Source organism: Salvia splendens, chromosome 4 (assembly GCF_004379255.2).
Source record: "Salvia splendens isolate huo1 chromosome 4, SspV2, whole genome shotgun sequence".
In the NCBI taxonomy this organism is placed as follows: Eukaryota; Viridiplantae; Streptophyta; class Magnoliopsida; order Lamiales; family Lamiaceae; genus Salvia; species Salvia splendens.
Window position 1 is genome coordinate 38,804,399 of NC_056035.1, and position 25,904 is coordinate 38,830,302.

At 36.6% G+C, this 25,904-nt stretch overlaps 4 protein-coding genes across 9 annotated transcripts; 3 read left to right on the forward strand and 1 right to left on the reverse strand.

The window, feature by feature from the left end:
* The first annotated feature begins 1,961 nt into the window (after positions 1–1,961).
* Positions 1,962–2,998, forward strand: LOC121800274 (zinc finger Ran-binding domain-containing protein 2-like). Its single transcript, XM_042199844.1, has 3 exons — positions 1,962–2,326; positions 2,598–2,668; positions 2,787–2,998. The coding sequence occupies exons 1-3, from the start codon at positions 2,022–2,024 to the stop codon at positions 2,798–2,800; spliced, it is 390 nt and encodes a 129-aa protein (XP_042055778.1). The 5' UTR covers positions 1,962–2,021; the 3' UTR covers positions 2,801–2,998.
* A 4,007-nt stretch (positions 2,999–7,005) lies between these two features.
* LOC121800272 (probable xyloglucan endotransglucosylase/hydrolase protein 23) lies at positions 7,006–8,396 on the forward strand. The gene is made up of 3 exons (XM_042199843.1): positions 7,006–7,548; positions 7,627–7,820; positions 7,904–8,396. The coding sequence occupies exons 1-3, from the start codon at positions 7,282–7,284 to the stop codon at positions 8,283–8,285; spliced, it is 843 nt and encodes a 280-aa protein (XP_042055777.1). The 5' UTR covers positions 7,006–7,281; the 3' UTR covers positions 8,286–8,396.
* Positions 8,397–9,211: 815 nt separating this feature from the next.
* LOC121801474 (F-box protein At4g19940-like) lies at positions 9,212–10,860 on the reverse strand. The gene has a single exon (XM_042200973.1). It carries the CDS (start codon positions 10,693–10,695, stop codon positions 9,502–9,504), a length of 1,194 nt encoding a protein of 397 aa, XP_042056907.1. The 5' UTR covers positions 10,696–10,860; the 3' UTR covers positions 9,212–9,501.
* An 8,258-nt stretch (positions 10,861–19,118) lies between these two features.
* On the forward strand, positions 19,119–24,877 carry LOC121799941 (ethanolamine-phosphate cytidylyltransferase-like). 6 transcript variants are annotated; one of them, XM_042199465.1, is made up of 10 exons: positions 19,119–19,432; positions 20,170–20,543; positions 20,684–20,919; positions 21,313–21,491; positions 22,185–22,256; positions 22,481–22,548; positions 22,676–22,796; positions 23,638–23,703; positions 23,781–23,903; positions 24,497–24,877. In XM_042199465.1, the coding sequence occupies exons 2-10, from the start codon at positions 20,191–20,193 to the stop codon at positions 24,566–24,568; spliced, it is 1,290 nt and encodes a 429-aa protein (XP_042055399.1). In that variant the 5' UTR covers positions 19,119–19,432; positions 20,170–20,190; the 3' UTR covers positions 24,569–24,877. The 6 variants fall into 6 exon arrangements, with proteins under 6 accessions (XP_042055399.1, XP_042055396.1, XP_042055401.1 ...); XM_042199462.1 differs by having other exon boundaries at positions 19,120–19,432; positions 20,139–20,543; XM_042199467.1 differs by lacking the exon at positions 19,119–19,432 and adding an exon at positions 19,481–19,635.
* Positions 24,878–25,904: the final 1,027 nt, after the last annotated feature.

A 25,904-nucleotide genomic window follows, 5' to 3' on the forward strand; every position in this document is an offset into this window, starting at 1 on the left:
CTTAGGACACCAAACTTCAGTCCACAATCCTAGCCTCCGAAAAATGAGTTTCTTCCCGACATCCTAGTTTATTTCCATCTTTTAGAAAATTACTTTATTCCTCACAACACCCGACCCGATGGAGCTTGAGATCACATAGAATTGAGAACTCTAAATATTCTTGTCCAATAGAGGGGCATGTGTAGTTCTACTAATTGTATGTAGAACATTTCATATTTTCAATCTCTTCATTCTATTACACTAGTAAAATACTCCAGCTTCTAATAAAAAATACTATAGCTTCTTAATTTTTTGTTGTGACATGAAATTATTGAATTGTTAGTGCAGTTGTTTGGGACATGATATTTTTTTTCTGCAGAATATACTCTTATCCAGTTCGTGACTAAGCTTCATCTCACATGATTCTTTCTGTTGATCAATTTGGCTCCCTTATTTCGTGCAGATGTGTGTGTGTGAGAGGGAGAGGGAGAGAGAGGGGCCATGCATTTCATAGTATTGTGACAAGAAACACAAGGGAATATGGTATCTTGTGCATTATTGCAAGAAAAAGAGATGCCGTTTGAGTGAGGTGATGAAGACCAATGCCAGTGGACAACATCTGCTAGTGGACAACATCTTCCATATATCTTCAAATGGATTTATATATTGAATTATTGGTGTCGAATTTGTCTATGCATTCATATAAAGAATCAATTCCACCATGTGAAAATGTCTACATGTTTTCCCCCGGACCACGTAGTCCTACTCATGCATCGATCATCAACACGTTTATCATCCTACGTGGTATCCACGTCTGCCACCGCGGTGAGGGAATAAGCTGACGTGTCCATGCAGCCCCCCACCTCCCAAATAACATCTTCCCCTCATAACACCTTACCAGAAATGGGCAAGGAATAGAGAATAGCATTTCCAAACTCTTTACCCTTGCAATAATGCATAAGGGAATCATCATCCAAAAAGGTTGCATTATTTCATTATTTGGGAAGAGAGAGACCCTTGTTGATTTTCAAGGGAGCCAGTATGTGCATAAAATGGTCTACACTTTTTATTGTAATGTTATTGGAACTATCAAAACAATGTCATTTTATAACTATATGAACTTTCTTTTATACATTAAAATTAAAAAATAATCAGAACGCTCAAGCACAGAGTTTCAAGTGATATAACTAGGGCTAATGAATTGAGAGAAATTGGCTCTCCTTGACAAAAAAGAATTGAGAAATTGGTCGAGATTGAAGAAGTCGCGACACCATTTAACAAGACACTACAAAAAAACTCGCAAGTGACGGATAATTCCGTCACTAATTAGCGAAATTAAGGCACTTCCCAGATTTGGTGACAAAGTGAATATCAGCAGATCCGTCATTAAAAATCTTGTCAATAAAATAAACTAGTGACGGATCCTTCCGTCACTAATATTACAATGACGGATGTCAAAGGCGGCTGCCACGGTAAGTTTGGTTTAGTGACGGACTCTTCTGTCACCAATTAGTGGCTGACGTTTTCAGTCATATATCCGTCACTAATTCTTGAAATTTCAGCGGTGTCACTAATTTCCGTCACTAATGAGCGATTTTTCTTTTGTAGTGAGACAAATGCCTCGTTTTTCATGAGCATTGAAACCGCTGCAAGCAGAACCTCGACATTTTGGTAAACACGACATCAGATGTGGCTAATTTCCGTGGAAGCCAGAAGCCATAATTGGCTAGTTCAGCAAAGACTCAGATGTGGCTAGCTAGAAGTGGTTAGCTTCATGCCGAGCTCCAAAGCCAAAAATATTTATAATAAAAAAAAACATGTAATGCTAAATATACATCATGTTAAGCAATAACGAATTTGGATGGAGTCGGGTGACAATCTCTACTCTCTAGCCCCTAGGGCCATGGAGAATGGGACCCACAAAAGAGTCCGTTCCACTAGTATAAAATCCCCCACACCAACTCATTCTCCAAAACCACCGAAATCCATCTCTCATTTTCTCAATTGAGAGAAACCAACAACACCAGAGAGAGTCGATCAAGATGAGCAAGCAAGGAGACTGGATGTGCGGAGCGTGCCAGCACCTGAATTTCTCGAAGCGGGACTCGTGCCAGCGCTGCGGGTGCCCTAAATACGCCGGAGCAGCCGAGGCGGCTGCCTACGCAACCACATTGCACAAGAGCGAAGTTTTGGCCGGTGACTGGTATTGCGCCGCCATGAACTGCGGTGCACACAACTACGCTAGCCGCACCAGCTGCTACCGATGCTGCGCCTCCAAAGACTATTGCGGTTATTCCACTGGAATCATGGCTCCCGGCTGGAAAACCGGCGACTGGATCTGCTCCAGGTCAATATAACAACTTATTTACTTTTTTATTAACTCTTTGGCCTCAGACTCACACTCGTCTTATTTACACTTTCTAATTTTTCTCTTTCTTCACTCTAATATATTTTTAATTATTACTAACTTTATTTTTAATGTGGGATTCTTTCTTAATTTTTACAATACACATTAAAACACGTGCTGCACTAATTTTTGTGGACGGAGAGAGTATGTAATTCTATCGAGCCAATGAGGTAGCATTGCTGATGATGTGTATGTAATGGATGTGAAACAGAATTGGATGTGGCATGCATAATTATGCTAGCAGGATGGAGTGCTATAAATGCCAGACACCTAAAGATTATGGTAAGCTATATACATATCCACATTTATCTATAGTTATGAAAATTAATTCATGTAACGTTTCTATTCCTATTTTGGTTATATATTTATGCATTTTTTGTTTTTATTTTCCCCTTTTCAGGAGGTGCAATGTGATGTGATGATCGTCACTGGATCACATGACTAAGCAAGAGACTGCAACTCTCTTTTTTTTCTTCTTGATTTTTGCCTTCGTTTTTCTTCCTTTGTTAGTAGGATTTTGTCTTCCAATGCTTCATCTCAAAATGTATGCTAGCTGCTACATGTTTCTGGCATGGATGGATTGTTAGTGAAATCTCTTCACCTTTTCCTCCATTTTCATGATTTTTTTCAAACTAAATTAACTATAGCAAAAACGGATATCAATAAGAAAATTGGGTAACACTGAGTTTCATGCAAAAGGAAATATAATTATTCCATTAGGGACACTATGGTACGCGCACCCTCACGGTGTGCACAGGTCAAACTCGACCCGAAGCCAGATTTGACCCAACCAAAAGAAGGGGAAAGTATGAAGAAGGCAAGGGAGGGTGAGGTTGTGCGCATCAAGGAGTTTGTCTCTTATTCCATTAGGAAAAAAAACATTTCAATGTAACTTTTTCACTCTTAACCTTCGGTCAGTTTTCTAACGACATAAAACAATAAGACTTTACACGAATTTTAAGAAAATTTTCAACCTGAATCTTATTTACACAATCAAAATAATATTGGTAGTCCGAACCCAACCAAAAGCCAACTTTAGATTGTCATGTTCTCAGTAAGTCGACTCGATAAGGACACAAACCCAATAAAAATTGACAATAGCTTATTACTTTTGTGCATGTTTGTGTAGCGTTTTAGGTCATGTCGAAAATTGTCAAATAGAATTAATGAATTGATTCTTACTAGTTCAACTAGTTGAAATATATATGAGTTGTTGATGATGATAAAGAATTACAAGTTCACTAGTTGAAATATATATGAGTTGTTGATGATGATAAAGAATTACAAGTTCAACTAATTGAAATGTATATGAGTTGATGATGATGATAGACAGTAGATAAGAACCAGATGCTCCTACTTTAAGTTGATATATGAGTATGAATGCTACTTTGCCAGATTATTTGCCAACATGTCATTACAACATTGGACACCTCCAAACCTATCACATGAAACCGTTAATATATTTAGAATAATTATAAGATTCGATGTATATTCGTCGTGAAATTAATGTCACTTCGATTAATTGGATGACAATAACCTATATAGTTATACGCTATTAGGATACAGGGGATTTTATTAATTAGGAAATGGAATATAGGTTTGAAACCAAATTCATACACTAATTATGTAAGACACTTTAAAGGGTTGTCCCACACACTCCCATCTTTATCAATTTGGGAAGATTCAATGATCCTTAGTTAATACTATCAAATATTGATGGCCATTGATAATTGGACAAATGACTAGAACTTTTAAAAACCACAAGTGAAGCTTAATGGTATAATTAGGTTGTTAGCACAAGCCCTTGACAACTAACAAGGGTAGGAGTGGTTCTATTCATAGCTTCCATATTATTCAGTATAGCCTTTTATTTAATAATAGTAAATATATTATATACTATATTGATTCTATGTAGTTGAGTCGTATTTCTTTATTAATTTTCCATTATAGTTGAGTCATTTTCTTTTACAGCAAAAAATTAACATAATTGATCTATCTTACTTTATCGTCCTTCATACTTTGCCCTTTCTTAAATTATTTATTTTATTCTCTCATCATTTATCTAATTTATTCTTTCTTCATTTAACTTACAAAATACTACTAAACCCTCGTTTCTTAATTTTATGTCCAAAAAAAACTTCAACGATGCAAAGGATGGAATATTATTTTTAAATAAGAGGCTATAACGAATAAAATGGGAGCTGGGAATAAATTATCACTTCGTAAAACTCAATTTTAGCCAGACCAATGGTGAAAGTGTCTATTTTATAAATAGGACTATACTCCTCTTGTTCATCAAAAATACTCAATGAGTATAGCACGAGGTTTATAAAAATATGGTTGAAATATTATGGTCGAGAATGAGTCTCATTAATTTGTGAGATGATTATTATAAATGAAAAGAGAACTTTTTTTTATAGATGATTGAAATGACAAAACAAGAACTTTTTATAGACATGTAAAATATATAGTGGGAATCCTAGGGGTAAAGGCCCAATATGCATTTGAATTATAGTCGACTCGTAACATCAACATTATAGTCTACAAATGGGAACTTTAGATGAGTTATTTGCTTGTATTAAAAAAATATGTTTCATAATATTAATAATAATTAGTTCATTTCATTATATGATGTCTGTTGTAGGTGGCCGACTTATGTGTCTAAACATGAAACAACAAATTCACTGCATAAAATAATAGGTGTAACTAAATGTCTAAACATGAAGAATGCATTATGTCTTTTATAATTTGTTTTGAAAACGAGAAATGACTATATATTTATTTTTTTTAAATGAGAAAATGTAATATTTATATAGTATTGGACTATTGGATTTAGTTCACTGGCATGAATTATGCTTTGTAACGTCCGCATGGTTGATAATTATTGAATACGGACATAATTTGAATAGTACCCCATCGCAAATGAAGATTAAATATTGCAAACGATGAAGATTTGAGCAAATTTGTAAGAGATTCTAGAGTGCTATATAGGAAAGGGAAAATATACACTTGATCCAGTTATATACACTATTACACTATCAGTTCCATAAAAATATATTTTTAGTACTACACGAGTTTTAATGCACAATTGTTAAAATAAGAGAGATGGAAAGAAAAAGTCTTCTTTTATGGGATGGACTTATTAGAGAGAAAGAAGTTACCAAAAATAATAGACTATTTTTATGGGATGGACTAAAATGGTAAAAGTCTCTATTATTACGCGGGGGTGAATTTGATACTCACTTCATCCCTGAAAAATATGAACATTTGGTTCGTCATGAAGTTCAATGTATGATTGACAAAGTAAAAGAGACAGATAAAAAGTAATGTAAGTAGTGTTAGTGGAGAGTAGGCTCCACATTATTAGTAATATAGTGTAGTAGTATAAGTTGTAAATAAATAATGTATATAACTAATGTATTGCTTAACTATTTCATAGTTAGAAATTCATATTTCTCATGGCCAAACTAAACAACATTTATAAAACTTAATCTTGTTTAATAATCAATCCAAACACGGGCGTCAATTCATCTTCTAATCAACACACCTTAAGCACCAATAAAAAGTCGTTATTAAAGATCATAAAATTCATGAGGTGGGATTAGTTAATTAGTTCATGAAACTTCATCCCATAAACTGACGTGGATGGTTAATTATTTGTCGCATCAATCTTTCTCCTAATCTAACAAGGATTGAAATCCTCATTTTCATGTAGAGTAAGTTGGGAACACTAAATAATTGATCACTCTTGGATAATCATCACAAAATATTTAATACTACAAATTTTTATGAAAATATCTCAAACCTTATACTGACAAAAAAATTATACTGACAAAAAAATTCGGACCATGTTATCCCTTGAACTTGAAGGAGATGTTTGGTCCGAAAACACTATAATTGAGACATTTTCGTCAAAACGCTAAAACGATTGGACAAAATTGAAGATTTACCCAAATAATTTGGCAAGCAAAAGAGAGAAAATATAACACAATGTGTCACGCCATTAAAATGAATTACTTATAATAAAGCAACACTTAATGAAAGACAGTAGTTGACCAAAGAGTTGAGAGTGACACAAATTGGTGTTAAGTGGGAAACTTAATTATTTGATAAGAAGAAGATAATGCCATTTTATTATGCCTGCCAAACCACACAATTAAAAGTTAAAACAAATAAGTAAAAATAGATAGTCTCACTTGATCACATCTAAGTTAATCCCACCACTAATAAGTTGCAAAAACAGCACTAATCAATGTCAATAAATCAAAAATACTTCCCAAAAAAGGTGTTTGCAAGTATCAAGAAATGGTAAATCTTACAAAAATGATAGTATCTGCAAAGATTAAACTTCATACGTACCCGAGAAGACTCGAACCCATAACCGATAAGAGTTCACACGCACCTTCATCGTCGTGTCAAGTCCGTCTCGTGTTCTATGATGTGGCTGCTTACTTGTTATTGTCTCAACTTGCAAGAAGCCAATGATGTCCAGCTGCTTAAAACCTATATTTTCCAAGTCCAGAAAAAAATAAATCAGTCATCAGCAGACAGCGGTGAGAATAACCCCCAAACACCCACTCACCCACTCACCCACCCCATCTTCCTTGAAAGCTAAAACTAAAGTCTATTTCTTGATAGAATTCACCAAACTCCCACCCTTTGATAAAAATGCAAAAAAAATTGGGTTTCATGCATGAAGAATCGATTACTCTCACGTCGTTACCTTAGCTGTCTCTTCTCCTATTCCATTTCCACACGCATGCATCCCTTTCCCACCAAGTTATGCATTATTTCACTTCCAAAAAAACCCTATTTAAACCCCTTTTTTTACTCTCATGCTCACCACCAACTTCTCTGATACAATTCAAAGCAAGATTAAGTAGTTCTCACCTCAGATGAAGGAGATGTTGCATCAGATTCTGCTATTGCTATCAGCCTTTGCTGGGGCTGCTCTCGCTGGCGGCAATTTCAACCAAGATTTCGACATCACGTGGGGCGAGGGCCGGGCAAAAATACTCGATGGTGGGAAGCTTCTTACCCTCTCCTTGGATAAGGCTTCTGGCTCTGGATTTAGATCCAAGAACCAGTACCTGTTTGGGAAGATCGACATGCAGATCAAGCTCGTTGCTGGTAACTCCGCAGGCACTGTCACGACCTACTATGTAAGTATACGCCCTTTCTCAACTGAACCATATGGATCATCTGCTTACTTAGTCCTCATCTTGCTGCTTCTCTTTCAGTTATCTTCCTTGGGGTCGAACCATGATGAAATTGACTTCGAGTTTCTGGGGAACCTCACCGGGGAACCTTACATCCTGCATACAAACGTATTCGCACAAGGGAAAGGTGATAGAGAACAGCAGTTCTACCTCTGGTTCGACCCGACAAAAGACTTTCACACCTACTCGATCTTGTGGAACCCTCTCGGCATCATGTAATTTCTTCAAGATCCTTCTTATTTTAAGGTTTCGGGTCCTCAATTAAACACTGAAACTCAAGTGGTGTTCGAATGTGCAGATTCTCAGTAGATGGAACTCCCATCAGACATTTCAAGAACCATGAATCGAAAGGGATATCTTACCCCAAAAACCAGCCGATGTGGATCTTCTCGAGCCTGTGGGATGCGGAAGATTGGGCGACAAGAGGGGGTCTCGTCAAAACTGACTGGACACAAGCCCCTTTCACGGCCTCCTACAGAAACTTCAACGCGCTGGCTTGCACTAGTGCTTCCGGTTCCTGCTCCAATGATTCGTCTACAAATTCATGGTTCTCGCAGTCACTGGACAATACTGGGATAGAAAGAATAAAATGGGTGCAAAAGAACTACATGATCTACAACTATTGCACTGATTCTAAACGCTTCCCAACCGGGTTGCCACCCGAGTGCTCCATAATATGATACAATACCAGAATTAGTATACAAGCGATAACCACCTGCTGCACATATGTATACACAAGTGCTTGTTTATTCTTTCAGTGATGAGTTGAATAAGCATAAAATTTGTAAGCAGCAAAGCGAGCATTATGCATACAGATGTGGGATTCACACAAACAGATTCAGCAATAACCTGAGACTGGAGTGCTCCTATATTCTGCAAAACGATCGCGAACTGAGCAAGAGCAGATCTCTAATGAGTGAAAGGGAGCACTCCATTAGAATTCACCATCATAAACATACCCTTTTTATTCATTGAGCGAAGAAAATTACAATAAGAATGGAAAGAGTGTCAAGAGAGACAAAATATTCATCAATAAATCCATGAGCATGTACACCCTGTTTCTAGAAGAACATGCTCTGTTATAATCAGGAACATGAAAGTTACATGTTTCTTCGATTTCATAGAGCGTTTCACACAAAAGAATACCCCCTAAGCTAGTAACGAGAAACAAAGAGAACAGATTAACAGAAAAGGAGAATTTGAAACCTGATGCCAAAACATTTACAGCAATGTACACGCAATATGAAGATCACAAGGTAAATGCTGATTAATAGAGAATAAACGAAATGGAAAACCACAAGCAAGATGAAATAATCCCATGGAGCTGGCAAGTCAAAGGCCTGATCAGTCTGCCCGAGTAGACGTGTTGATTGGAAATGAGTAAAACTACCATTCCATGATTGACCTTGAAGATGAGATATAGTGTTCGAGTGAAGACAAGTCAGAAGATTAAAGTAAATGAGTAAGGTACCTCATAAGGCAGACGGTCATATATAGCTGAATCAAAATGCATTTCCATACAAACATGCCAAAGATTGATTCATTTTAGCATCATCACAAGGTGCACGTTTACATAATACACAAAACAAAATATCTGGCGATCATATGAAAAAGGAATAATTATAACAATTCAAGTCAAATACAATGTCTTTCATAAATCATACACCAACTAATCACTCTTAAAGCAGAACAACTTGGCTACCACAAGAATAATTGTCCAAATGAAAATATGAGAAATAAGCATTTGAAAACTATTATAGTCTGGTTTCCCTTAAGAACCCGAAAAACAATCCCTAACAATTAGGATTGAATTTGGAACCAGACAATATCAGGAAACAAGAAAACAACCCTGATTATAGGCATCAGATGAAGTGCCCGTCCCACTAAAATTTGGCATCAAGCATCAATATCTATTAAATTTTTCAAGGAAAAGAAGCTCTCAGTGTAAAGCCGAAGCCAATTCCACTCCCCAGCAATCAGATGGTCCATCCTTTTGATGTGCTTCTTCTTCACGTCGTAGTAGTCAAGACTCTCTTGCTTCGCATCCATCACAATCTTCCCATCTTGGTAATCCAACGGAACGATGAAGTTCAGCATGTCACTAGTATACCCATTCATCTGAATACTATACTCCCGAACCCACTTGTGATTCTCAACATCTTCCAACACCCATATGTCCATAGTCATCGGCCGTGTCACACTATCCACCAAGCACAACCTCCCTCCTAGCTCCACCAGCGACCATGCCCCATTCGGATCAAAACAGCCCTCGGGAGGAGACACAGTCCCAAACTCCTCCTTCTCCAAATCAAACGACACGATAGCCTCATCCCCCGGCTGATTGTACTCATCCCAAATCATCCAATAGAACACATTCTCCACCAAAACCCCCCAACCACGCACCACAAACGGACAATTCGCATCCACCACCTCCCAAGCGCAATCCTCCCCGTCCCTCAGCCTCAGCACCTCACACCCAATGTCATAATCCACATGTAAGTCCAAGCTCCTATCAAACAAATGCACCAAAACATACTCACCCCTCTCCTTAACATACCCCATCCCCGCATTCACCTCACCCGACGTGCAACAGCTAGCCTCGGGCAATTTCCCCATCACCTGGGTGCTAGGGTTACAAGCGTAGAACCCACTATCACTCACAAAGCAAATCAGATCCCATTTAGAAGGCAACATCTCAATATTGTTCTCATAATCGTGTAAATACAGTGAGAAATCGAGATTCTTGGAAACCCCATCGAAGCTCAGGGAAGAAACATCAACCCTAGTGCATTTATTGAGCTGGTGCGTCTTTTTCACTAAGACTATGTTTGGGTTGGAAAGAGAGAGCTCCCTGTGCGCGGAGATGAAGTGGGGGTCGGTGATTAATTGAAGCCATTCCTTGGAAACGGATTTGAACTTACCCAGGGATTTCACAGGGAGCCTCAAGAAGATGTTGATGAGCAGATCGGTGGGGAGGGAGGGGGGCATCGGAGGCTCCGAAACGACGTCGTCGTGGGGCGAGAATAATGGCGATGGGGGTGGAGGTGACGAGGGCGGCGATGGGATCCGCATCGGTGGCTTTTTCTTCATCTTTTTCTTGCTGATTTAGCAGAGAGACGGAATAATGGACTGACGACGACGACGACTTTGTTGAAAAGTTGACGCCGTCTTGTGTGTGTTTTTGTGTGTGTGGAAAAAAAAAGGGCAAACTGTCATAGACTCATAGTGCTTGCTAGTGCATTCCCCCCAAAAAAAAGGATGAGAGAGAGAGAGAGAGAGAGAGAGAGAGAGAGAGAGAGAGAGAGAGAGAGAGAGAGAGAGAGAGAGAGAGAGAGAGAGAGAGAGAGAGAGAGAGAGAGAGAGAGAGAGAGAGAGAGAGAGAGAGAGAGAGAGAGAGAGAGAGAGAGAGAGAGAGAGAGAGAGAGAGAGAGAGAGAGAGATGAGGACGCAGAGAGAGAGCAGGAGAGCGGAGAGAGAGGAGAGCTGAGCGAGAGCAGAGAGAGAGAGAGAGAGAGCGGGAGAGAGAGAGAGAGACGAGTGGCAGAGCGAGAGTCGCACGCGCCGCGCGGCAGCCTCGCGAAAATTAATTACGCTATTACTTAGGAAATGTTCGAGAAATTAGTATATGTATGCTACTTATAATCATATTGAGATTACAATATCACGATTCAAAATTACCTAATAAAGAAAAGGAAAACAGATGTCAATTATAATCAAAGCAAAATAAGTATTGCTATGCCGACATGTGTAGATTTTAAATTACTAATAAAGTACTAAGATATTTTTGGCGATGGGTAATTAATTGTATAATGATATTGTTGGACATAAAATTAGTTAAGGAAAATCTAAAACAATGTAACAAACTTAATTCGTTGTTGTAATTGATCGTATAATGATATTTTTGGACATAAAATTAGTTAAGGAAAATCCAAAACAATGTAACAAACTTAATTCGTTGTTGTAATTGATCGTATAATGAATTTTTGGACATAAAATTAGTTAAGGAAAATCTAAAACAATGTAACAAACTTAATTCGTTAATGACAAAAAAGAATGCATGATTAAATATTTCCACAGCTTTGATACCATTCACATATCAAAAGTATATTACCTTCAATTTACTAAATACACATTTATTAAACTTGTGCCGAAACAAAATGATACGTTAAAGTGTTCATGATTTAAGTGCATCATTCACAAAGATATGTTAGTATAAGAGTCAAGAGAGCGACAACTATGCAATTTTGCGTATTGGACATAAACAAATTAAATATAATAACAAAGATATAACACTCGTAATTATTTTATAATAATGTTAATAAATATAGATGTTATTATCCTTCAAATTAGTGGGAGAAAAAATCATTTTGAGAACTTTAACATAAAATCATCCCATAATTGAAAATCCGGGGGAGGGAGGGAGGACCCTTCACCTTCCGAAACGACGTTAAATTATTTTTTAAAATAAAATATAATGAATGGTTAAATATTTTCATATTACTGAATTGTATACTTTATTTGTCTATTAAAAGTGTATCATATTTCATCTTTTTACTCTACTAAAAGAGTTTCTTACATTTTGGAATGTTTCTTTACTTTACTCGCATAATGTTTATTTCAACCCAACACACTATCTTCAATTACTAGTATTATGGAGTAGTAACGTGTATCAAATCAAAGTGGTCTACTTTAATGGATTGAGAAAATACTTGATTTTCAAAATACCACTCAAGCGTTTGCCTAATTATATTAGTTCAGAATAGTTGTTGAAAGACCATGAATTGAAAATTTGGGAATACTGGAGTTCATGATTGATTATGACTCTGATTTCAATTTTAAAAAGATTTAGCTATTTGGCGGCAAAATACATTTGCTAGTGATAACCGAATAACCGGTTGATTATCCCGTACTCAATAACCATAACTCGGGTACATTTTAATTTCGAATTTTGTTGTGCTTGGAAGCCGGTTCTAAACCATAACTCGGGTACATTTTAATTTCGAATTTTGTTGTGCTTGGAAGCTGGTTCTCGATTAGAACCGAGCATAGGTCTGGTCATAATCGAATATAGTGCTCGTATAACTTATTATTCTATTAATAAAAGACATAAAATTAATGAAAAATGATCCATGAATAAGAAAATAATGAGTGATAATTTATAACATAGGAAGAGATTGGTCGAGCAAATAGGAAGGTTGAAGAGCAGTGGTAATAGCGGCCTTAATGGTAGCTAATTGGTACTCGGCGACCTTCAACTGTTCATTCAACTGATCGACGATCCCGGCACATCCGTAAACGGGATCCTTGATCCTGCAATAGGCCTCATAGCACAACGTGTTCGCTGCTTCCCCGCGATAGCTCACCGGAAGATCCTACTCATTTTTTTTTGAAAAAAATCAATGCTTCCATTCACTACAAATATATGAAAATGTGTATTAATTAGCCATTACCTGAAGTATCTTCCCAACATTGCTAGCGCCAAAAATCTTGTGAACATAGGCAAAGCGCCGCGGATTGTTTGACGGAAAATATGGCGCGAAAATGCAATCCGACGGGCATCTTCTCCTCAAATGCTTGCACGCTGCGCACCGGCTAGAATTCATCCTTTTCTGATGTTGAATTACGTCCCTCTCTTACTTTGTAATGGAGTAGTATTTGCTTATCAAGAAGATCTAATATTGGATTTTGGTTTCTTATGCTACATTTTATAGTGAAAGTGAAAGATATTAACATTTTGTAACGGCTATGTCTTTAAATTGTGTAAATTTCACTAAATTTGAGATTCCATACTTAGAATTAGATAGCTCAAATCATGCAATTTACATAATGATTTTGTGCTTTCCTTTTTCACCTATAGTTGGTTTCACATTGTTGTATGGTTAGTGCTAATTATTATCATATGTTCATATTATAATTAAAATAGTATCACAATTCAAAATAATCCATAAAAAAAATGTGTCAGTTATAAAGCAAAACAAATTAATGAGGAGTATGTAGTTGAGAAAAAGTCGTGCTATATAATATTTTTATTCGACTTTTTCGAGCATTCCTTTTACTCTGCCGACATTAGTAGATATTAAATTTCCCATAAATAACTAAAATGTTTTTGGTGATGAGTAATTAGTCGTATAATGATATTTTGGAAACAATACTAGTTAAGGGAAAATCTAATTACATTAACGTACTAAATTTCAGTCGTTAAATTATTTTGACAAAAAACTACTACTATAATGTGTGGTTTCCAACTCAATCAAAATTAAAAAGACCATCACTTTTATTTTTGGATCACTTCCCCACTAGTATGATTACTTTCTATTTCTACTTAAATACTCCACTGTTACAAAATTAAATTGACCCACTTTTAGCGGGTAGAGAACATAGCATATTCATTTGATTTTGGAATTACTACTCTGTGTTTGTATTTTTGAAGTTGAAATAATGTATCAATAGTAGCATAGTATCAATTCTTATTTCTCTTTCTTTGGTTTACATCACTGCTTTGGATGGTGCATATAGTAGTGTAGTACACTAGTACCATAAATGACATTAATTATGGGCAATACAGCTGTTTGGTTTACTAGACTCATTTCTGGAAGGCCCGAGTATTGTCAACCGGCCCGCACTATTCCTCTTATAAATGATGTTTTTGAATTCTTGGATGAAAGGTGGTTTTTAATTATGTTCTTGAAAGACACACCAGAAATGAAGCTAAACTTACTAATATACTCCTTCATCTATTTCTACTGGGCGCAGATTTTGGGGCATTTAAAAATTTTAAGTGGCAATTTAATCAAAGTCTACAAAATGGCAGTGTCATTTATTACCACAGAAGGAAATCTTTTGCCAAAAACGAGTCCAAACCTTACAACATGAACACTAGAATTAATTAAAAAGGACGTGGGTCATACCCAATTTAATCTCACAAGAAATAATTCTACTCATTCCTAAACAAGCAAACTGAACGAGTCCTAAGGTGGATTTTTTTTTCCCGGATGGGCTATACATGGCTGTTATGGGCTACCAAATACTAAGATATTAGGCTGGGCTACATAATTGTTACGAGCTGTCAAAAAAATGTTTGGGCAAATTGCCAAGAAAACAATAAACCAAACAAATCATCAAATTTGGATTCATTCTGGATTATCCCATGGTGAAAATTTTCAATCACTTTTATATAATATATTCTTCATATTTCTAAGCTAAACAATACCGTTTTCTTTGTAAAAATAGACAATATTGCTTAATGCAATGATGGTGATGTTCATGTATGATATTTTGGCTGACATATTAGATATAATTTTATAATAGAAAATCACCATGAGATAATTGAGAATAAACCCAAACTTCGTGATGGGATTATAATTTCACTAATATGCCCTAAGTATTGAATTCGTGATGATGAATGTGATTCCAAATTTACAAATATTAAAGTTTGTTGGTAGCAAAATACATTTATAGCAAAAAAGGTGCACATTGATTGGGTAGGTGCGGGGATCACTTGTCCTAAATATCACTAGTGTAGTCAACATTAATCTAGAGTTTCCTTTGCTAGCTTATATGTAAAATAAAGTGTTTGAAAGTTATTGTTGGGAGATCTTAAATAATAGCACTAGTAATTTTAAAATGTCAAATTGACCAAAAATTGGAGTGATTATTGGTCAACGATGTTTTCATGGAGTAGAGCTGTGCGAAAAATGGTTCTATCACAAGTTTAAAATTCTTATTTCCGCATAGAAAATAAAATTTGAAGGGGAATTTGACATGAATGTCATGGAATTGCTCATCCATATTCTAAAATTGGAAAAGTAATAGAGTTGGAAGTCAAATATTTATTAGAAAAGTACTCTATAATTGAGTTGAAAGCCTCATATGTGTGTTTTTGTTTAGCATGAATTTTAACATTAATTTGAAGTCGGATAGAAAATCTGTTATGGAAGGGATTGTAGCCTTGTTCGGTCCAACCCTATAATTTAGTTAGTGCTCTAATAACCGAATGGTCATAAACGAGGCTACATAATAAACATGCTTTTATAATGGTATAGTAATTATTGAAATGCTAGAAATATTCAAATATTTTTAAAATAATAACACATTCAATATTTAGAAGATAAAATGCCGTGTTTAAAATGAAAACTACCCCTAAAAGAATTTTCCTTTCTTAATGTAGAAGTTGCGAAATTCGATCACGGGACGGAATCACCCAAACAATTCATATTATAATGAAAAGTCACATCTTCTCAAAATCAATTTCTTATTAAAAACTAAATGATCCATCTATCCATATTTTATATAGGAAAAACTCTCTCTCAACCTAACAACAATACAAAATCATATACTAGTAATAAAGAAAAAAGTATCGATTAGTTATCAACCTAATCGATCATTATGATTTATGCATGCTTTAGAAGTTTGAACCTAAATTAGTCAAAACAATCAATGACATAATCCACTACACCATACTTACGGCATGAGACACGCATATAGCATTAAAATAAACAAATATTCAACGTGCCAAATATTTTAATTTTCACTAATATTTCTGTAAGTACATTAAATACTACTCCTTGTAAGTTGTAAGAGCATTAGCAATGGGGCGCGCGCCCTATGCACCTACATGTCATCTTTTTTATCCTTCTATCCTTCTAATTGCAGTGGGGCGTCCTATATGTTTTACTATTATTTAGTTAATTAATTTAAATATTTTCAAAATATATAATGCAAACTAATTAAAAAACGCAACGATTAAATAAAAACCAACGAAGACTGCATTGATTAAACAAAAGTTACACGATTCAAGTTGGCTAAAATCTACGAAATTCCCAACTTCCGGCGCAGCTCATCGATCAACCCCCAGAGGTATTCGGCTTTGGCGGGTCCGTACACTTCTCGAGGGCCATGTGCATCTGCAACAAGTCCGCGCCATCGAGGTTGTTGCCAACTCCACATACGTGGCGGCCGTCGGGATCGGGGTCGGGATCGGGATCGGGATCGGTCGAGGATGATGTCGTCGTCGCCGTCACCTTCCCCTTGTTCTTCGCAGCCTTGACGTCTATGGGACGCCGAGAGGACATCGGTGTGCCGGAACTCTCATCCTCCGCGTACGTCCGGTTGAGGTCCACCGGACGAGTTCCGCTTTCGTCCTCTTTGTCGCACCGGTGTGCAGAATCCCGCCTTGGAATTTCTGATTGTCCCTCAAGAGCGCCCAGATGTTGAAATGCTTGAAGTCACTGTACATGGACTGGTAGACAACAACGCTCTATCGCGCACATCGCTCAAGCTCTAGCCGCTACCCTGCTCCCTCGAGCACTTCTCGTACTCCGCCGCGAACAAGTTGACTTGCTTCTTCACCTGGTCCCAGTGCTTGCGGAGCTGCTCCCTATGACGCTTGTACGCGCTCGACGGCTTCGCCTCATTGTAGCGCTCGGCGATGCGCTCCCGGTATGCAAGCTGCTTTTGGTTGTTCGCGAATACCGGGTCCTCCGAAATATCCACCCAACACCTCGCCAAGATGAGGGTTTTATCCGGTTGGTAGTTCGTCCTCCCAAGGCGTACTCTTCATTCGTTTCCGAAGGTGGCACCTTGTACGACCGGTGCCGAATCCGCTTCTTTACGGCGGGGACGGCAGCGGCGGATGGGGTGGCGGTGGCGGCGGCGGCGTGGCGGGAGGGGGCGACGGGTCGGGTTGGAGACGGCTCCATGTCAGACAAACCGTACGAATCCGTACTGAATTCGGGATCGTACTGCGCGTTGGCGTCGAACGACCGATATTCGTCGGGTTCTGTACCCGGCCAACGCGCATCACCCCCAAACATCGGACTGTTGAGACTTGAATCCATTTCGTAGTAAATGTGAGTTTCGAGAGTGGAATCGTGAAATGAAATGTTACAAATTAAGGTGGGGTAGGGGTATTTAAACAAATTTTTCGAATTTAGCATTAAAAAAAATCAAAACGCGTGCCATCGGGCGCGCTTCTACCGCGGACGAAGCATAGGGCGTGGGCTTAGGGCGTCGCATCGTCCAGGCACCCACAATGGTGCCTGATGGCGCGTCCAAGGACGATGACATGCATCGGGTGCGCCTTCGGGCGCCCCATTATGGATGCTCTAAGGATGATTTTTTTTAGGTATCAATCTGATTTAATTTTATATGTATCAAATGCGCTAAAATATCAACAGCTGAGTCAGATGCACCAAAGAAAGAAAAGAAATAATTTTGCTAGTTCTTAAATCATCATAATCGTTTTTATACGAATGATATATCCAAATAAAGGTAAATTATATATAAAAAACATTAAAATTTGATCAATTTCTTATCATTCCGATAACTTTAAAAAAATATTCTACTTGATTATATCATAATCATAATATTTTTCTCAATTGGCCTCTAGTTTGAAAAAATTAAGCCTGATGCTAACAGAAAATACACATAAGCCACGTCTTTAATTTTATAAATCAAAACATTTTAATACACTTAGTTACTGTGATCTTTAATTCTACACATATATGTACTACTTCAATATATTAAGACATGCAAACCATCGAAATTTTTCATCTTGAAAAAAAAACGGAGTATTGGATCCTAAAATCACAAACTTTTGTCGAAATTTGTTATTTCTCGTGAACTTTAAAGTTGATTGGAAAAAACAATGAAACTTAAGCTTTGTAGTAAAGTTTTCACAAAATCAGTTTTTTCCAAATATTCACCACAAGGGACCAGTTCAGGATTTTCTGACAAGTTCATGGAAAATCTTGTCATGGAAAATAACAAATTGGACCAAACTTTATGATTTTAGAGGCTATTTAACTTTACTAAATTTCTCATTTGAAATATTTGCTACACTGAAAATATTATTTAACGAGTAACATTGATTAGATGAATGAAATATGATCACTTGGATCTGAATCTCATAGTAAAACACATAGTAAAATAGATTACACACATTTAATGTAATATGAGATTTAGTAAAGTAATTTGATCTATTGAATCACACATTTTGACCTAGTTTGGTGGAGTATTTCATATGAACTTAAAATTTGGTCAGACAAAATCATGAACTTGTCCTTGTAGTGAATTTTCCATGACTTGGGAAAAAACGATTTCGTAGAAAATTTACTATAAAGTCTAAGTTTATGATTTTTGCGACCAACTTATAGTTTGAAGGAAATATTTTGTTTCGGCTAACATATAATTTTATATATTAGTATCCCATAAAACAATTATAGAATTATACTCACATTATTACTCTCTTTGCCCGTGATTAAGAATTCAGATTATTTTTACTATAAATGTAATTAATAATCACATTCCACTGAGTTGTACTACTCAAATTTCATTAAAATTTTTATACAAGCGAGACTCATAGGAGAATACTCATAATAGGTGTAAGAAAATATAGTATTCCTATAAAGAGTGACAAATTTATACTCCAACTAGGTGGGGTCACAGCCAGATTTTAATTAGTGAATAGTATAATGTCACAATTTATGAATATGAATGTAATAAGCGTCCGCATCAAACAGATCGCAGCATTCGCACCTGTCTTCTCTTAGAGCTTAAGAGAAGTGATTATTCATATATTGCCGACGACCGAATTTCAAATTCATGTGGTCACCATCCAAATTTCAAAATATTTAACCCTTTTCTCTTCCCATAAAATCGGTCCTTATTCTCAGATTCCCCCAATTCATTTCCCCCTTTGTTTTCATTCTCGAAACAAAGATCCAATCTTCTTTTTTTTTTACCATTTTTTCTTACAGAGAAATTGCGAGATTCTCATTTGTAAATCGAGAAAAATTGGTGACGCGGGAGGCACCAACCAAGATAAAAGGTGAAGAATCTCCACTGACACGACACCCCTTTTGTTTTGATTCCCAACTTTTTGTGCAATTTTTACATCATGGAAATTCATTTTATACTCATGATTTCGTTTTTTTTGTGTGTGTAATCGTATTTAATACGCGTATTTACCTCCACACTTTTTCCTGTAATTTCTCGAAGTTCCCACCAGCCTCTTCTACCTGCTTTTCTCTGGTTCGTTACAATTCGGTTTTATTTGAGTCTCGATTCTGTTTACGTTGCGTGAGATGACATTATTGTTAAATAGGGGTTTATTGAGGGGAAACATTGGATGTGGTTGAAGAATAGATTTGTTGCTTTGATTTGAATGAAGTGTCTTTGTGAAGATTGCGGTATGGTGCTCATGTTTTATGCAGATCTTGTTCTCGAAAATTCATGGCATATTCTTCAAAATTGTTAATTGCTCTGATAAAAACTGATGCTTAGAAATGTTTTTGATTCCATGTTTTCCTTCTCAATTTTGTTGTTGATCTACTTTTCCTTCCTCACTCCATGTCTACCTTTTGTTGTATTTTGATTTGAGTGTATGATTTGGGGTATGGTTATTGTGAGAGCAAATCCTGTAAAATTGAAGTGATTGAACTTAGTGATCTAACTCAAAACTCAGATATGGTTCAAAAGGATTGGATTTCTTGCAATTTGTACTTGTTCTCACATTTGGTGTGATTCCCTTAAAGGTTTGTGTCTCCTCTTGTATTGATTACAAAGGACCAAAGCAAGAGAAGGCAGATGGAATTCGAGAGCAGCAGTTGGATTAGAGATGGGGTCTGTTTCTACCCTCATCTCTTTGGTGGTATTATGATCACTTGTGCGCTACTCAGTTTCTCAACGAGCTACTTTGGTATGATTGGTGTTCCACCCATGCCTCATCTTTTCCCTGACTTGAGGGTTTTCCACAAGAAAAAATCTGCAAAGAAACGTGTCCGTGTGTATATGGATGGATGTTTCGATCTGATGCACTATGGTCATGCCAACGCACTGAGACAAGCTAAGGCACTTGGCGATGAATTAGTTGTTGGAGTTGTCAGTGATGAAGAGATCATAGCCAATAAAGGTCCTCCAGTTTTGTCCATGGAAGAAAGGTTTGTATTCGATGCACTAAGATTAATATTGTTAATACTTATAGCATTTTTATATTCTGCTAGCATTTGTTGTTGCCTGTGCTAGCAAAACATCTATAGAACTTTGAAATGATTAAATGCTGGATTTTTAAAAATCTCAGGCTGGCCCTTGTTAGTGGACTAAAGTGGGTGGACGAAGTCATTCCTAATGCTCCCTATGAAATTACAGAAGAATTCATGCACCGAATTTTCAAGGAGCATAAAATTGACTATATAATACATGGTGACGATCCTTGTCTTCTTCCTGATGGAACTGATGCTTATGCTCTAGCTAAAAAAGCTGGTCGCTACAAGCAGATCAAACGCACAGAAGGTGTCTCCAGTACGGATATTGTAGGTACTGTATTCCTCGTATTCTATGTTTTTAGTTTGTGGTAAAAAAAATGCTGACTTGATCTTGTTGGATGAGGCCTACAATGATTCTAATTTCTAGGTGTCCATTTTTTTAATGTTTTGCTCATCGAACTATGATCAACCTGATATCTATACGAGTTTATGATCAATCAACTTCATGTTTATGCTACAACTACTTATTTTTTAATTTAATCAACTTATTGAAATTTCTTATCTCGTGGATTGTAATAAAACTATAAGATAATATTCCCCAAAAGGTCAGTATTTTGAGTTTTTCTATCATAAGCCTCCCCAAAGGATAAGGAGCAACCTTAAGCACCACTGTATGATGTGATTACCGTATCACATTGTAATTCTTGCATCAATCTGTATGCAGGAAGGATACTTTCATGGGTGAAGGAAGCTAATGCCAAAAAACCTTGCTCAGAGTTACCCAAAACAGATGAAAGTGAAAGTGTAAACAGAAACACGAATAACAAAGTCCAAGTAAAGGGTGCCCAGGTCTCGAGTTTCCTACCAACTTCGAGAAGAATTGTGCAATTTTCAAATGACAAGGTATCTTTGCATATCTTTTACTTTATTGTCCTGCTGAAAATGTGAGCCGTAGATCCTTAACATAGTGTGAGTCTGTTATCCACACTAATGAGGTGACCTAGATGGAGAAGATCAAGGAACAGTAACTAGAATATAGAGACCATATATAAATGTTTTGGCAACTGAAATTCCAGATTTTTGTGTGTAAGCACTTAGTAAGTAACTCGAGGAACCACAAAGTATAGGCCTTTTATCTCTAATAAAATATTTAAGCCTCCAAATTATAGAACTTCTCTAAGTTATTCTTTTGGTAATAATGTTTTCTTGGTCTCTGTTTCTTATAAACCTTATGACCATAATTTGAACTTACCTTTAAGCAGTGAACTTGCTAGTCTTGCAATGTCTTACCATTGTTTCTAAAAAAGCATAACAATGAAAGAAATTTGATATGCTTCTTTAAGATCTCATTTTCTTAATGTATTAAGTTTTAAGATGAGATTCTTTATAAATAGAGCAACTGGTAACAAAATTAAAAAAGAACTGAAGTTTTTTTTATTGTTCTATTGTGGTCAGATAATCACAGCGATTTACTTAGTAGCAATGCTGATAACAGAGTGGTTATGTTGTGGGTATTCTTCAGTTAGGCATTCTAGATTTTCCCCTCTTTTGGCCGAAGGATTTGCTGGTAAAATTCTGTTTCCGGATAAATTGCAGGTCCCTGGACCAAATTCTCGCGTTGTGTACATCGATGGTGCTTTTGATCTTTTCCATGCTGGACATGTGGAGGTATTCTAAAATTTCTGAAGCTTCAGTTCTCGGAATGCTCTTTCAACTAGACTTAGCTTCTTTGGATCTTGTATTCTGAATAAGATAACTAATTTACTTTTAGTAAGGAAGAGCCAAGTTTTGATAAGTTAAGTGAAGTTACAATGTTAAAAAATAGAAAATACTCCCATACTCTTCCCCATTAGACTCAGTTTTTGCTTTTGCTTTTGCTTTTTTGTTTACAGATTCTAAAGAGTGCCAGGGCACTTGGTGATTTCCTTCTTGTTGGTGTTTATCCCGACCAGACTGTGAGGTATGGATCGTTTGCTCTGTTTTCAATTTTGTAACTTTACTCTGATTAAAGTGATGAAATCTGGCCAGTACTCCTCAATCTGTCAAATTCCTCACCGATATTAATTCTCATGGTTTCCTTTCTGCAGTGAACTTCGTGGCAGTCGTTACCCTCTGATGAATCTCCACGAACGTAGCCTTAGTGTGTTGGCATGCCGTTATGTTGATGAGGTCATCATTGGTGCTCCTTGGGAAGTCACGAAAGATGTGGTGAGTAGGGGTGGGTCGATACGAGATATCGTATCGAAAACGTTGTATTGTATATCGTATCGAAAATATCGATATGAAAGAATTTCATATCGTTATCGAAAGTTTCGATATATCGAACTTTCGATATGGATAATATCAATATCGTTATCGTATCGATATTTCGATATATCGTACCGAAATTCGATATATCGTACCGAAATTCGATATTTCGATATAGATATATCGAATTTCGGTACGATATATCAAAATATCGATATCGTATCGAATACCAGTATATCGAAAATTATAATTTCAAAACTTAAAATTCACACAAAAATTAATAAAACTTCAACACAATAAAATTAATAGTGTTCTTATCTCCATAATCAAAATACAACACAACCAAGTACAATTAAATGGATTTATATATATTTATAATTTTAAATTTTAATATGTATTGAATTTCAATATGTTTCGATATTCGATATAAAACGATATATCGCGATATAAGGAAATTCATATCGTTATCGTATCGAAAACTTACGATACGGTATCGTATCTAAAATTACGATATATCGAAAATTCGATAATTTTTTGATATTTTTCAATACGATACGGGCGATATATCATTTTTTCGATATTTTTCCCCAGCCCTAGTGGTAAGGTGTTTCAGCATATTAATGATTTTTATTATTTACTGTTAAAACAAATTACTTCAATCCAGAATTTGCAGCTCAAATGATTCCTTGCTTTTGAACTCCAATCATATCTCCTCTATAATTTTAGACTTGCTTGGGCTTGGTTTTGGTTTTGGATGTATATATTTATCTTGTTATATTTTCTAATGTTTGGTGTTTTATAGATAACCACATTCAACATATCTTTGGTCGTTCACGGGACAGTAGCTGAGAAGAACCCTTTCTTGAACGTAAGTTCAATAGTTTCTTACTCGTGTATAGGATATGATGAAAGCACAATGCTAAAAACGGTAATTGCATTATGCAGGGGAAACCGGATCCGTACTCGGTTCCAAAATCTATGGGGATTTTCCAGACGCTGGAGAGCCCGAAAGACATCACTACCACTTCAATAACAGAGAGGATTATTGCCAACCACGAGATTTATTTGGTATTCTCCTCATCTAACGTATTTTGACCTTAGTTGTAGTCTTTTCGACATTGATTTTTATAGAAAGTTCTCGACTTTAATGTAAATGAAGCTGATGGGAAAATATGAACAGGACATAAAAGGAGATTTACTTGTTTTATCTGGAGTTTCGACTTTGATTAATTGATCCCCAGACTACGAGAAACTATGCAAATCTAATACTCCCTTCGTCCCAAAATTAATCGATTTGTATTCATTTACAAGGCGTTCAAAGCTAAATGTCATTCGCTTTTGGCAAAAATCAACTCTTTTTAACTATATCTTATCTATCCTCTCTTTCACTTATCTACTTTATTCTCTGTCCACTTAACTCACTAAACATCACTTTTGTTAAATCTCGTGCTGAAAAGAAACGTCTCAATTAACTTGGGACATAGGGAGTATATGTGAAACTTTAAGATAGGTTTGTATGGTTTCTCGTATTTTGGGTACTAAATGGTCAAAATCGATACTTCGTAAGTTTGTGATACACATGACTATTTATGTAGTCTGTTGGATATTGGCTCCGCATTGCTTCTCAGATGACTAACGGCGCCTTTGTTTGCTTTCCGCAGGAACGGAATGCCAAGAAAGAAGCGAGTGAGAAGAAATATTACGAGGAGAAGACATTCGTGGCAGCTGACTGAGGTTAGGCCAGAGACGAGGCCCCGGAGAATTGAGAGATTGATGCTCCCCTCCTGTTGAGGTGATTCATGGGCAGATCGAATCCCTCTATATAGTTTTGTTCTTAGGAATCCGTCGAGAAGAAAAGAAAAGAAAAGAAACAACCTAGGACTGTCGATTCTTTTGTAGCATTTTATTCTGCTTTTATATAGCAGTTTCACCTCTGTGTTTGTAAATTATCAGATGCCATGCCACCTTTTTCATTCGTTTATTTTTGGGCATCTCCGGCTTCGGTAAGCCCTATGGGAGGCCTAGTTGCGCTTGTTTTGCTATTGAGATGAGATCCCGCTTCGTACCTTCTCACGTAGGTTCGACAAAAAAAATATTGATCGAGTCACCACGGCTATGAGGTAAATGGTGAATGTTTTTAAGAAAAAAGGACAATACGAAAATCAAATTGATGCCCAAGATCCTTTTTCGACTTCAATTATATTTTTGTTATGGTGTTAGAGCATCAGCAATGGCGCCCGTCCCGGCGTGCCGAAATCTTGCGGCAGACGTCCGCCATTGTGCATGGTATGCACGGATATGGAATTCCGCTGAGGATACAGCAGTTCCGCGGCGTTAAGCGGAATTCCGTCGCGACGGGCGTGCTGACGTCCGCCATTGCGTTGACTCTCACGGACGTCCGCGCGGAATTCCCGTTTATTGCATTAATTTTTTTTTTAATTTCTATATATACGGCTAGTTGAACTGCATTTCATTCGCACCACTCGTTTTAACTATTGAAGTTGTCGTTGTTGATGTAGTTTTTAATTATTGAGATTTTTTTTAATTTGGTGAAATGTACTTTCCTTTTTTTATTTAATGGATTTTTTTTCCTATTTGTGTCGAAATTTTAATTCCGTAAATTGTTTAATTCCGGAAATTGTTTAATTTGTGAATTTGTGGTTTTTTTAATTATGAGAAGTCCTTCGGGAAGTCCTTGGGGATGTCCGCCACTGTGCAGTGGGAAGTCCTTATGACATGACAGTGCAGTGGGAAGTCCGTTTGACGTGACAGGAGGTGTTTTTGGGAATTTCGCGGGGAATTCCGCGCCACTGCTGATGCTCTTATGTCATAAAAAATTTACTATATATTGATTTAAAATTAATTATATAAATATCATTAGACCGTGTTCTGATGTTCATCAACAACCACCCAACCAACGGGTTGTAGTGTAGTTGGCAGCACGAAACTGTGGTGACCTTGATGTTGATAGTATAATTTAATTAAGTAATTAGATATTGCTTTTATATTTGAGTAAGTGGCACGGAAAATATGTAATTCATGTAAATATGTTTGGGTAGACGATTCTCA